Genomic DNA, 12,999 nt, shown 5'->3' on the forward strand with positions numbered 1-12,999 from the left:
GGGCGTCAGGGCAGGCGTCAGGGCAGACAGATTCTCCTCACTCCTAATGCCAGGAAGGACCCTAGTGCCGCTCCTGGGCCTGCCAGCTTCCAGAGTGCTGCCCCTGCTGTCACTACCTTCTGCTTCCAGGACTTCCAGGACCCACCTTCCAGGGGGTGGGCTGTGTGCTACGATACAGAGAGAGAGAGAGAGAGAGAGAGAGAGAGAGAGAGAGAGAGAGAGAGAGAACGAGGCTTGGCTCAACTCAGCTTGCTTGCATTGAAGAGTAAACAAACACCTTGAAAAGTGCTTCAGGAGAAGCTGTGGCCACAACAGACGAGAGTCAGAGTGAAGGCATTCTAGCATCGAAGTGGACTGCTGCCACGTAGCTCTGAGGAGATGCGGATCATGCCTGTAACATGCCAGACAGGGTCTGTCAACCCATAGTGACAAGTCAGAATATTCACTCTCCTGATGGGAGCTAGCCACAGGGAGTCACTAGGTACAGGAAGTGAGCTCAGTCTTGGTATGGGCTGTAATGGTGTCTTTAACACTGGCAAAAGACATGGGTTTTATACAAAGCATTGCTGTAATGTTTCTTGTATCAGTGAACAAGAAAGGGGAAAACCACTGAGTGCCTGCTGTAGGCTTGGCACTGGCCAGGGCTGTTTTGAAAATATTGGTTTTTTAGTGGGCACCTGCTAAGTTCTGAGGACCCAGCGCTGGACAGAAAGTTATGACCAGACCTTGCCAAATGATGCTTGTGCTGTGTCTTAGTTAGGGTTTTACTGCTGTGAACAGACACCATGACCAAGGCAAGTCTTACAAAGGACAACATTTAATTGGGGCTGGCTTATAGGTTCAGAGGTTCAGAGGTTCAGTCCATCATCATCAATGTGGGAACATGGCAGTATCCTGGCAGGCATGGCACAGGAGGAGCTAAGAGCTCTACATCTTCATCTGAAGGCTGCTAGAGGAAGACTAGCTTCCAGGCAGCTAGGTTGAGGGCCTTAAAGCCCACACCCACAGTGACACACCTACTCCAACAGGGTCATACCTCCTACTAGTGCCACTCCCTGGGCCAAGCATATACAAACCATCCCATAGTGAATTTAAACAATGACAGGAAGCAGTTTCCCTCATGAATGCCAAGGCCACAGTGAGGAGCAATGATTCTGTGTACAGAAGGGGCGCCTGGGCATGGGGGACAGTAGGGTCTCTTTCAGGCCCCTGTTCTGATGCCATGAAAAGAGGAGGGTCACATGGGGCAAGGGGATTGAAGAGATGAAGGAGCCTTGGACAGATGAGGATGATACTGGACTGGGGCTGGAGGAGTGTCTCAGTGGTTAGAGCACTTGCTGCTTTTGCACAGGACTCGAGTTTCAAGCATAAAGCAGCGTATGATTACCTATAACTCCAGTTCTAGTGGACCTGATACCCTCTCCTGGCCTCCACAGATACCAGGCATATATGTGGTATATATAAATACATATACACACATACACATAAAATTAAAACAAATAAATCTTTTTAAAGATACTTTGTTCACTCTGGTTGAAGGCTTCCACACAGACTGTTAGGTAGACAATGGTAGGTGCCTAGGCATAAGCCTACACACATGCAGATGGGCACACAGGCCTCATAGGCATCTAGGTCTACAGGCAGACATACCCAGACTAGCTGTCAAAGGTGAAGGCTAAAGCCCTTGCCTCAGACCTCAAGGCCATATTTATACAGAGTCACACAAAAATGTCATTCTGTCGGGGACAGCTAGAGAAGAGATGACATCACTGTTTGCTTTTGGGTTCCCCAAACATCTAGTGTTGGCCATTTTGTGCTGGCTCATAACCCTCTGCTGTCCAACATCAGCACCTCAGTCGGTGCTGGGTATCTATATCAGTGCCAGCTTGTCTAAACCCAAATCGTTCTTCACAGCCCTCTGGTTCCCACAGTCCTCTGGGGTAATGAGGTTTAGGCAGATGTCAAAGATGAGGGAGAAGTAAGCGGGGACCCTGGGGAGGAGACCTGGTACACATGGAGGACAATGTGGGGACAGTCAGGGTACAACAGTATAAGGGAGAAACCATAGACAAACCATTTTACAATGAGAAACAGAGCCTTAAAGAGTGAAGAAGTCACCCCTGACCTCAGCTGCGGCTGGACGCCGGCTCTGCCTGCTGAAACAGAGAACATCTCAGAATGGGTCAGGAGAACATTTGCCCACCTGCCGTCCTAATTCTCCATCTCTCCTTCCACAGGATTGGTGACCAGGCATGGCGATGGCATTCTGCCCCAAAGATCAGTACTGGGACTCCTCAAGGAAATCCTGTGTCTCCTGTGCATTGACCTGCAGCCAGAGGAGCCAGCGCACCTGTACAGACTTCTGTAGTAAGTTCTGGAGTCTGGGGCCATGGGATGGCTGAGTGATTCACACACACACACACACACACCCAGAGCCCCCTGGCCTTTCTGAATATATAGATATATGGATATACAGATATATAGATAATGATATAGATAACAGAATGTGATATGCCAGAAGGCCCAACCATTCTGGAATTGCTGTCTTCGCACTGAACTATAGCGTCGGTTTGTTTTTGTTTCTTCGATCTGACGTAGTCTAGGGTCAGATGCCCAAACTCCTGTGAGCCCAGAACACCTGGCAGCATTTAATTTTTCTGCCCACAGAATTCATCAGTTGCCGAAAAGAGCAAGGCAGGTACTACGACCATCTCCTGGGGGCCTGTGTCAGCTGTGACTCCACCTGCACACAGCACCCTCAGCAGTGTGCACACTTCTGTGAGAAAAGGCCCAGAAGCCAGGTGAACCTCCAGCCCGAGCTTGGGAGACCACAGGCCGGGGAGGTGGAAGTCAGGCCAGACAGCTCAGGAAGGCACCAGGGATCTGAGCCTGGTCCAGGTGAGTGACCCCAGTCCAGAGCCTAAGGCATCTGAAAATGAGGATGGGTAGGAGCCGGGGCAGCGTGCTGGAATAACAAGTGTGTTTAGTTCAAGAGGCTCAGACTCTAGGCAAATATCCAGAAGCCAGGGAGGTCACGCCAGGGGAAAAAAAAATTGTTTAGAGGAAATTTTCAGAAGCCTGTGGGAAATTTTGTCGCATCCATATGGTATACACTGCTCAAGTCTGTTACCTCAAACATTAATCATTTCTTTGTAGTGAAAATATTCAAATCTGTTTAAAATTTCCCCTTGATATTCTGCAGTGCTGGGACTGGACCCAGATCCCCCTGGTGTTAGTCAAGAGGTCAGCTGATGAGCCATGCACACACTCCCTTAGATTTTGAGATATGCAATACATGGTCATGACCTAGCCAGTCCCTTTCTACACAGCCTCTCTGAGCTTCTTAGTCTCTGGGATAAAACAGGGCCCAGCCCAGAACAGAGTTGAAGAGAATGACTCTACAGGGCTTGATGTGGGTGGCAAACTTTGTGGTACAGGTGAGAATCAAACAATCAGAGAAAAATGAAAAAAAAAAAAAGAAAGATACATAGAAAGAAAGGAAGAAAGAAAGAGAGAGAGAAAAAGAAAGAAAGAAAGAACGAAAGGAGAGAGAGAGAGAGAGAGAGAAGAAATTCAGATCAACCTACATGGTAAAAGGTGACATCTGTCAGTCTGAGAGACAGGGCCCCAAGACCCAGAGGCACAGCATTTGAACTTGCAGAGCAATGCAAATTACATGTTTTGGGGGCTGGTCTAGCTAAGAATAGAGAGGAAGAGAGGAGGGTCTTGTCAGAGGCAGAATGAGGAAGTGAGCTGCCTTTCTCTGTGATCCAATTCTTGGAACGGCAAGATGGAAGATAGGTCAGTTGATTTACTCTGACCTTCCAGGGGAAGCTGCTTTCTGGGAAGTCCATGGGTGGCAGATTTCCTGGGACCTTGGGCTTGTTTTAGGGCATTGGTCTTGTGTTGGGATGGATTTCATTTAATTCAAGACCCTTTACATATAAGGTCTGGGGTTGCCATTTCCTATCTGGCGACTTTCTGCTGGGAGCGAGGGAGACATTGTTTTGTGGGTTCTCAAGTCTGGAGTGACTCTAGAAGAAGGGCTGTCTTTACTTCATCTTGGTGTGGCTGACCAGGGTAAGACAGTCCAGGAGGAATCTCTGTAAAGAGTTTAAAAGACAGGGTAAACTGTCCGTATGAGGATGATAAGGAGGAAAGGGGTAGGGAGCCAGGAGGGGCAGCAACTGGGAGCCCATCCAGAAGAGGCTTGTTGCTGGATTCTCTGTGTCTGGTCTTGAGCCAGTTTTGATCTGTTAGTGTTCTTGGGAGGTGGGCCTGAAAGGTGTGCAGCTGTTCTGGAACTGAGGCTCTCTGCTTAGATGGAGAGATCGACTGATATAAATAAGCCCATTCCTGTTATTCTCCTTTGTAGTCCTGGAAGAACGCCCTGAGCGGGCAGGAAGGGGGATAGGTCCATAGCTCTGTTTTGCTCTTGTTGATGTGGGTGTAGAGATAGGGCTTGGAGCTTTGTGGGGGGTAAGGAGAATGGTGGAGACAAAAAACATAAGAGCATGGGTCCAGTGCAGCTACTGGGCAAGCATATGGAGATGATTATCCTGCAACACCCAAAGGGTCCTGTCTGACGACAGGCAATGATGGTTAAAACGGTTATCTGGTGTGGTTTCCCCTTTGAAGGGCACTTTGAGCTTTAGCAGACATTGCCACAAGGAGGAGTGTACCAGGCAGAGGGACACATGACAATGAAAGGCTGCAGGCTGACTGGGAGACATAGGCTTATTTTAACTAGTTCATTTTGAGCTATTCAAAAGGTATTAGTGTTAAGGGAACACTGGTAAGCTGTGGTGGGGCGGGGGGTGGGGAAAGGTTGGTTCTAGGAGCCCACAGGCACGGTTAGGTTTGAATGAGGAGGGGTGATGAGGATTTGAAAGAATTTCCCTAGACTAGGGAAGGCAGTTCCTTCTCCTTGTCCCCAGCAATACTGAGAACCAGAAGAGGATTCAGATGGCTTGAAAGCGGAGAGGCCAGTGAGGTGGGTAGTATCAGGAGAGTCGTCTGTAAGGAAATGGTTCAGAATCCAGTAGGTGTAAGTGAAAGGGTGAGGCAAGTCAGACCAGGAGTGGGGTGGGGAATGCTTGACTGGTTAGTAGACTGGTGGAGACACACCCAGAAGAGGGACGGAGAGAAAAACCTTCTACCAAGTAGAGAGGGGTTTTGGGAGCCTTGGAAAACTCTGTCTCTCTTCAAGGCTTGGATTTTGATTTTTTAAAGTCTTTGAAGGGTCTTTCCCTCCAAATTTCGGGTGGGTTGGTTGGTTTTGTTTTGAGACAGGGTACTTGTGTGTAGATCTGGTTGTCCTAGAACTTGTTACATAGACAGGAACACCTCAAATTTGAATAGAATCACCTGCTTCTGTTTTTCAAGTACAGGGATTGAAGGTGTGTGTCAGCCTGACCAGCAAGGGTTGGTTAAAACAAATTTGAACAAGGCCAGGATAGCCTTGGCTCACAACTGTGGGATTCTGATCTGGCCTTGAACTCATAGCATAGTCCATCAGCAGGGGGCTTCACTGAGAAAACCCCACTAGACCTTTGTTTTAAACTGCCAGACTTTTGTCTCAGAGGAAGAAGCTGGCCATCTTGGAAGTTCACCATCTTTATTACCTAGTCACGGTCCCTCTCCCTGTCTCCCTACTGGGAAATCTGTCTAACTCCTAGTCTCTCGTTCCCCTTTCTCAGAGGTCACCCTACTTGCTTAGGGGCTTGGAGACACAGGCTGTTTATGAGCTGGCAAAAGAGATGATGTAGAGCAGGCAGCATTTACAGCCCCTCCAGAGGAGGGTCTAAGGCACCATGATGACACATGGCAAAGGTCCAGAACATTAGGCAGCTGAGTGATAGCAGTGTGTATTCTTAGAACACGTTTGTGATGGAGCTGCTGTGACACACAGCAAGGGAGACTGTGGTGTAGTATACTTCTTATCGAGGGTGTAGTTAAAATAGTTGGATAGTTTTGACCTTATTAGAGGACGTGCACAGGTGAAAGAACACGCACGTGGCGGGTTCTGCCGTTAGCATCAGCGAGACTCCTGGTCCTCCTTATTACCATTGCCCACTGTGTGACGTACACACAGGCAGGAGACCATGTTCAAGCTCAGAGGTTGGCCATTGGGTCTTCTCTGTTACAACCTCCTCGAGGAACGTTAGGAGGCAAAGTTAATGAGGAGAATGTCTCAGCATCATGATTAACGTAAGTTTTGCTTAGCAATCATGCAGCTAGCTGGACCATGTTCCTGAGCCCTGCAGAAGGATGAGGAATCTGTGCAGTGAGCTGTTTGTTACATCAGACTCCAGTTTGTGTAAAGGGTGAATGTCAGGAAGTCTGTTAAAGTCAGCATCTAACTGACAACTTACAAGAGAAACAGAATCCCATCAGGTCTTTCTCTTCATTTCTTTCTTTTTTTAAATACAATTGTCCAGCAATATCTCATGGACACTGTCCTGAATAGTTTCCCCAAACCTATCAGTGTGAGATACAAAGTGTCCAGAACAGGCCAGTCAGTCCATAGAGACATAGGACAGATGAATGTAATTGGGGGCCAGGTGAGAGAAGATGGGGAGGGCCCATTAATGGGACGGGAAGTTTTTCTCTGGAGATAAAAAATAGCCTCAAATTGGGGAGCGCAAATACTTATGTAACTTCATGAGTATGCTTTAAAAAAAAAAACACTCAAAATTCACTAAAGTGGTGAACGTGGTGGTTTGCAGGTTATATCCCAGTTTTTAAAACAAAGATATTGACAGCCCTCCCCGCCCCTACCATCCTCCATCCCATCAGCAAACAGGGGAATTATGGAACGTCTTGTACAAAAGGCACCTGGCACCCAGAACAGGCTGAGCTTTTGTAGGATTGTTGAGCTTTTCCAGTGAGGAAATCACACGTGATTAAGGAAAAGCTCCCGAATAATAGCCTGTGACGACTTCTGGCACATGCGCACAAGGGACCTGACCCTGGCCAGAAATTCCCCTCAGTTTATACAGGCTCAGGCCCTAAGTTGAACTTTGAACAAGTGTACCCTGTTCTGCAGAGACAGAAGTTCCAAGGCTTGGTTGTTTGGACAAATGGGGAGGTTTACGGGGTAAAACCCTGCCATCATTTTCCAGAGAAAGAGCAGGGCTGCTTTTCCCAGGCAGCTGTAACTGGGGTCACCCTGCTGGCAGATTTCTGCTCTTCCTGAGAAGAGGAATGAGTTAACGCTGCCAGCCAGGGTTGGCCTCTCTAGCTAGCTGCTTTACTTTTGTGTAACAGTGTTTTCGAGAACTTTTATTGATAAATCCTTTAAAACTTTGTTACTTCCATCTTTCTCCTTCAAGGGAGTGGTCCCTCACTTCACTAGCACAAAGTATGCCTTAGCATTGCAAGACCCACAAGATAAGTCTGGGAGGAGAAATGTCAGGAGCAGAGAACTTTGAACTGAGAGACAAGGTCTTAGTCCTTAATCAAAGCCCGAGGTTCAAGTCGCAAGCTGTAAAGTGAACTATGGCCCCACTTCCCAGGACCATTCCACATCATGCCTGGGTCCAGACTTCTCTCAGTCATCTCCCTGGTCCCGATTTCAAAGTCTAAGCTCACCCAGGAGACCTGATGCTTGGTGGAGTCACCCTCCCGGGACACAAGCATGCATGCATGCATGCATGCATGCATGCATCCACCCCTGGGATTGTCTGCCTCCAAAGCATGTGGAGAAACAGAATGGGCCAGCGCCAGAGGTGTCCAGCTTTAAGGTCTTGGGGAAAGGTGTCATCAGTTTGGGGTTAAAGAGGCCAATAACTCAGAAAGCATAGCAGTGTCTTGGGGCTAGAAAAGGAATCCCACGTCATCAGTGAGGCCGACCTGGGGATGGCTGTGTGGATTACTTGGGCCTAATGAGGTGTAAAGAAAGCCTATGGTAGGGAGGACACTTAGTCCTGGAATGGAGGAGGGTACACGTAGCTACAGGCCTAAATAAGGCACCGTTCCAGAAGGGGGAGCTGGGGAGTGGGTGCCTTGAACTTGTCTATCCTGAAACACCCACAGGATTGAGGCTAAGTAGCGACCAGCTGACTCTCTACTGCACACTTGGGGTCTGCCTCTGCGCCATCTTCTGCTGTTTCTTGGTGGCCTTGGCCTCCTTCCTCAGGCGTAGAGGAGAGCCACTTCCCAGCCAGCCTGCCGGGCCGCGTGGGTCACAAGCAAACTCTCCCCACGCCCACCGTAAGTATGGAAAGCCAGGCTTCCTTCCCTAACAATCACCAGCAGTCCTCTCCCCTCCGCTATCGACCACTACCCCTGCATCCAGGTGGACACACTGTGCCCACCGGCACATCCCGAAGCATCTTAGTGAAATCAGATTCAAACAGTGGGACCAGAAGAAAGGGTGGGTGTCAGGTTCTTGCTTCAGCTTTGAGAGGAGATCAGGAAGCGGGTTACCCCGGGGCGAGGGCTGGATGGTGTCGGGGTGCGGGGAGAAGTGAGCCCGGTCGTGAAAACCTATTCAGGGGCGCTCAGAAGGGCAAGTCCTGGGGGTGGCTGTAGAAGCACTGGGCTCCTGGACCAGGCAGTCCTCGGTGTCCACAGAGCCCTCCTTTGTCACTGCAGGCCCCGTGACAGAGGCTCGCGACGAGGTGACGGCATCACCCCAGCCTGTGGAAACGTGTAGCTTCTGCTTCCCGGAGCGCAGTTCTCCCACTCAGGAGAGCGCGCCGCGCTCGCTCGGGATACACGGCTTCGCAGGCACTGCCGCCCCGCAGCCCTGTATGCGTGCATCAGTAGGCGGCCTGGGTGTCCTGCGCGCACCCACCGGGGACGCTCATCCGGCAACTTGACAGCCCGAAAAATAAAAAAGACAATTTAGAGGATGGAGTGACAGAGGGGGAGAGGGATGGAGAAGAGACAGACGAAGACACGATAAAGGAAGCCCGGCTGCGCCCACGCAGAGCAATAAAGCAACCACCTGCAGCGTCCACGTCCCCAGCACCGCCTGTGCCTGCCGCTGTGTCCTATACTTTCCAGAGCAGTCAACCTGTGCCTTTTTTCTTTAGTCAAGAAAGATGGAGAATGACCGGCACCCTTACAACAATTCTTACAAACCAGTGGTCTTTCCTATGGCCTTAGGCAGATAGCTGAGTGCAGTGTGGATGTATTTGTGATTTAAGTAATTTGTATGTGTATGTGCAGATTCGGGGTTGTATCATGTGAGCATGTATACGTGAGTTGTGTGTCTGTATGAGTTGTGTGTATATGTGCACCTATAAATATGTGTGTGAATTCTGTGCATGCAGATGTGTGTGTACATATGTGTCTGGCTGATGTGGTATAGCCAGGAAGATGAGGGTCCTTCTAGGTGAAGGCCAAACATCTAAAAACCATCTAGGTGATGGGTGTTACCTTGACCTCAGCACGAGTCTGTTCAATTGCATCCACTATTTATGGGCACATCTCATAAAATGTGATCTCTTTAGTCACATTTAAACCTCCAGGTGCATGAAAATGCCCTCAGAAGCATTTCCCAGCAAGCTGAAGGGTGAGACGGTACACTTCATCCTTGTTACCCAGGCAGGCTTCCGAACCCCAAAGGCCACACAACAGGTGCCCCTGTTCTCACCATTCATCGCTCTCAGGCTGCATAGGGAGAAGATTGTCTGCACAGAATAACTCTGATAACAGATCTAATAACACAAAGTGGCTGTCCACAGAGTTTGGGAGTCTGCAGTCAAGGTGTCTGCAGAATTGGCTCTTCCTGAGGCCACACATGCAAGATCTGTCCTTGGCTTCTCCTTAACCCACTGGTAGTCCCTCTCCACTTTTCTGTCTCGGGGATCATTCTTCCTCTTATATTTCATGTTATGATCTGCCTAATAGCTTCAATTTGATTTCCCTGTAAAAAGTCCATCTCCGAAGAAGGCCACATTTGAAGCAGTAAGGGTTAGGGATTTCACCATAAGTTTTGGAGGACAAGTTCAACCCACAACGGAGGCCTTGTGAGACCATCACTGTTTTTATCCTTGTTGAAAAGTTGCCACCTAACAAGTTCTTGTCCAAGATGTGTTGAGCCAGTCTACGTGTGTTCCCACGATCCACTTCCTACAACAGGACTGATAGAAAGGCCCTAGCTCCGGCTACAGACGTGTGCTGGTTGTGGGCTGAGGAATGTCACCAGTGCATGTGCAGACAGGCTCCTGTGCTCAGCCTGTCTGGGAGATGAACCTAAAAGTCTGCTCACTAGAACTCAAGGAGCTGAAAATGCAAGACGATTCTGGAACCAGGGTAGGGGAGAACAGAGGCATCAAGAACATAGGGTGCAGAGACCAGCCTCGGCTTCAAAGAATCATGAGAATTTTTGGTCAGCTTTTCAGCAGGTCATTTGTGTAAATTTTGTCTTTTACTTTCTGTTTGTAAAGAATGAGCTCTTTTGCCAATTTCATCTGTTGTGTTGGGTCAGCCTGTAGAATATAGCCTGGCTCCATTTGCAGTGTTCCCTTAAATTGTTTTTATTAGTATATATTAGTTGAATAAAACTGTTTTGCTGCAGCTTTTACAAATTGTATACAGTATGCTTTGGTGGTCCTTCCTCCCTGACTCCATAACTCTCTTCCATATTCTTCCACTGGTCTCCCCTACACAATTCCTTACCCTTGTAAGTTCATGTCTTTTAAAAAACAAAATCTAGATTTTGTAAATGTGAGAAAACCTGGTATTCGTCTTTCTTAATTTTATTTTCCTAAACGCTCTTACGTATTGCAACTAATTTACCCAACGATAAAGTTCTATTCATGCACTACTGTCTGTTTCCTGAACTTCTCACTTCTATTTCTGGGCCCTAGCCTCCCTCAGTCTCTTTGATGATTCCTTTCTCCTCACCACACATCAATGTTCCTGTAAAGGACCAGGGGAAGCCGGTGTGGTGTGTGCACCTTGTGATATTCCTACGGCTGCTCAGAAACTTCTCCTCTATAATGCGTAACCTGGATCATACCTGCCACCAAGCATATGCTGCCCAGCTAATGCCTTCCCTTGACACCAGAACAAGTGGCCCTTCCCAGCAGGGCTTGTAGGATCCCTCTGCCTTTCTACTGAAATATGAGTCTTCAGACACAATAACCACACTGAATCATGTAACATCACTCCAGACCTTATGAACAAGCCTTGGAGCTGGAGAGATGGCTCAGTGGTTAAGAGCATTTGTCACTCTTTCAGAAGACCTAGGGTTTGGTTCCCAGCACCTACATGGGGGCTCACAGTCAACCATAGCACCAATCCCAAGGGCTCTTTCATTCCTGAGAACATCAAGCACACAACATGGGCAAACATCCATACGTGTTTTTGTTGGCTTTTTGTTTGTTTTAAAGGAAATAGCAAGTTTTAAAGACACTTTAAAACCTCCTGAGCAGGGAGAATCACAGCACAGAACTCAAGATTCCCAAGCAAAGCAAACAGACATCACAAAGCAAGCAGACACTCCCTTATCAGAAACAGCTTCTTACTACCTGGGACTCAGTGGGACTAGAGGCATGCCAGATGCCAGCTGAGACAAGCCGATCATCCCACAGTCAAACAAGTATTCTGAGCACTGAGCTCTAAGGTGCCACCTAAAGCAGCTGCCCTTCATCTCAGACCCAGGCCTACCACATGAGCTCCAGTTCATCCAGAAGACAGAAGAGGCTGCCCAAGCAGGTGGTGTCCTTTCCATATTAACACTGCTCTCCTGAAGTGACCAGATGCCCACAGAGGGAAAAGCTGTCTGTTTCCAGATGGGTCTCCATGACTGGGGATGCTGCTGGGAATGACTGGCTGCAGACCCACCTCTCCCACTGTGCTGCTGGTGGAATCTGTGACTGGAGTTCTCAAGATTGGGTATATTGAGAATCCAAAGATAATCAAAGCAAGCAGCATTATGTAGCAAGCTTAGAGGTCACAGCTATGCATACCATTCTGTCAGCTCTGCACCTGCCTGGCAGAGGATGGCAGTCAGACTTACACAGAACTGCTAAAGGGAAGGGGTGGGGATGTCTATGGCAGGCTTTATACTGTTAGCCAGAAGCCATTACATAATGCTGGCACCTCACAAACCAGTAGAGCATGGGTCTGAGGTGATTATGAAACCTGCTCAGTATTGGGCTTACAAACTAAGTCACAGGCTTGTTATTTCCCATCCTAGCAAATTTAGTGGGCTGTAAAATTATATATTTTTATGTTTATTGGTTTTGCCTGCATGTATGTCAGTATGAGGGTGTCAAGGTACGCTGCAACTGGAGCTGTTGTGAGCTGTTACGTGGGTGCTGGGAACGGAAATCCCGGTCCTCTGAGTAGCCAGTGCTTTTTAACCACGGAGCCATTTCTCCAGCCACACCTCCTTTGGGGGGTTGGGGGACAAGGCTTATGTTAATGCACTTGCTGTCCCTCTGAGCTACACCCACAACACTGAGTGGTTCTTACTCTGAAGGTCTTAGATTTAAAGGGTGTAATGAGTTCTAATCTGATGAGTGCCACAGTGGGCAAGCGATGGGTTCCATGCGGGCATAGTTCTCTGGACTATTTCCATACAAAAGTATCCAAAACAGGAGGACCAGAGTTTCAGATTTCGGTGGAGTTGGGGCAGAGGCATGCTGGCATCTGCCACACACCTCTGCTTGGGTGTGCAGCCATGTGCTTCCCCAGAGGACCTGGCTACTTAGTGTTGCTACCTCGCTTATGCTCCTGCCCACAGAAGAGGATTTTTTTTTTTTTTTTACTTTTGTCTTTTGAGCCAAGGTCTTGCTGTGTAACCCTGGCTGACTGGAACTTGCTATGCAGACCAGAGATATCTACCTGCCTCTGCAGAGCAGGGATTAATGTGTGGCCTCCATACCCACCCACAGGAAGGAGGCAAAGTTGATATACTGCAGAACAGGTGGAGTGCATCTCTACCCACAGGGAACCCATAGCTAGCCCACCCTACCACCTTGCCTGCCGCTCCCCACATTGTGGCTGTCTGTGTTAGTAATGAGGCAAAGAGTCAGG

General features: G+C 48.5%; 1 protein-coding gene across 1 annotated transcript; it reads left to right on the plus strand.

The window, feature by feature from the left end:
* The first annotated feature begins 2,195 nt into the window (after positions 1 to 2,195).
* On the plus strand, positions 2,196 to 8,985 carry Tnfrsf13b (TNF receptor superfamily member 13B). Its single transcript, XM_021178330.2, has 4 exons — positions 2,196 to 2,367; positions 2,668 to 2,898; positions 8,038 to 8,214; positions 8,599 to 8,985. The coding sequence occupies exons 1-4, from the start codon at positions 2,253 to 2,255 to the stop codon at positions 8,823 to 8,825; spliced, it is 750 nt and encodes a 249-aa protein (XP_021033989.1). The 5' UTR covers positions 2,196 to 2,252; the 3' UTR covers positions 8,826 to 8,985.
* The last annotated feature ends 4,014 nt before the right edge of the window (positions 8,986 to 12,999 follow it).

The sequence above is a fragment of the Mus caroli genome, chromosome 11 (genome assembly GCF_900094665.2).
Source record: "Mus caroli chromosome 11, CAROLI_EIJ_v1.1, whole genome shotgun sequence".
Taxonomy (NCBI): Eukaryota; Metazoa; Chordata; class Mammalia; order Rodentia; family Muridae; genus Mus; species Mus caroli.

Excerpts from the sequence above, each read along its gene's own strand:
- Tnfrsf13b (XM_021178330.2), top strand. The coding sequence starts at position 2,253 with ATGGCGATGGCATTCTGCCCCAAAGATCAGTACTGGGACTCCTCAAGG. Across the intron at positions 2,368-2,667 it reads CACCTGTACAGACTTCTGTA|AATTCATCAGTTGCCGAAAA; the intron begins GTAAGTTCTGGA and ends TTCTGCCCACAG. Across the intron at positions 2,899-8,037 it reads GGGATCTGAGCCTGGTCCAG|GATTGAGGCTAAGTAGCGAC; the intron begins GTGAGTGACCCC and ends AAACACCCACAG.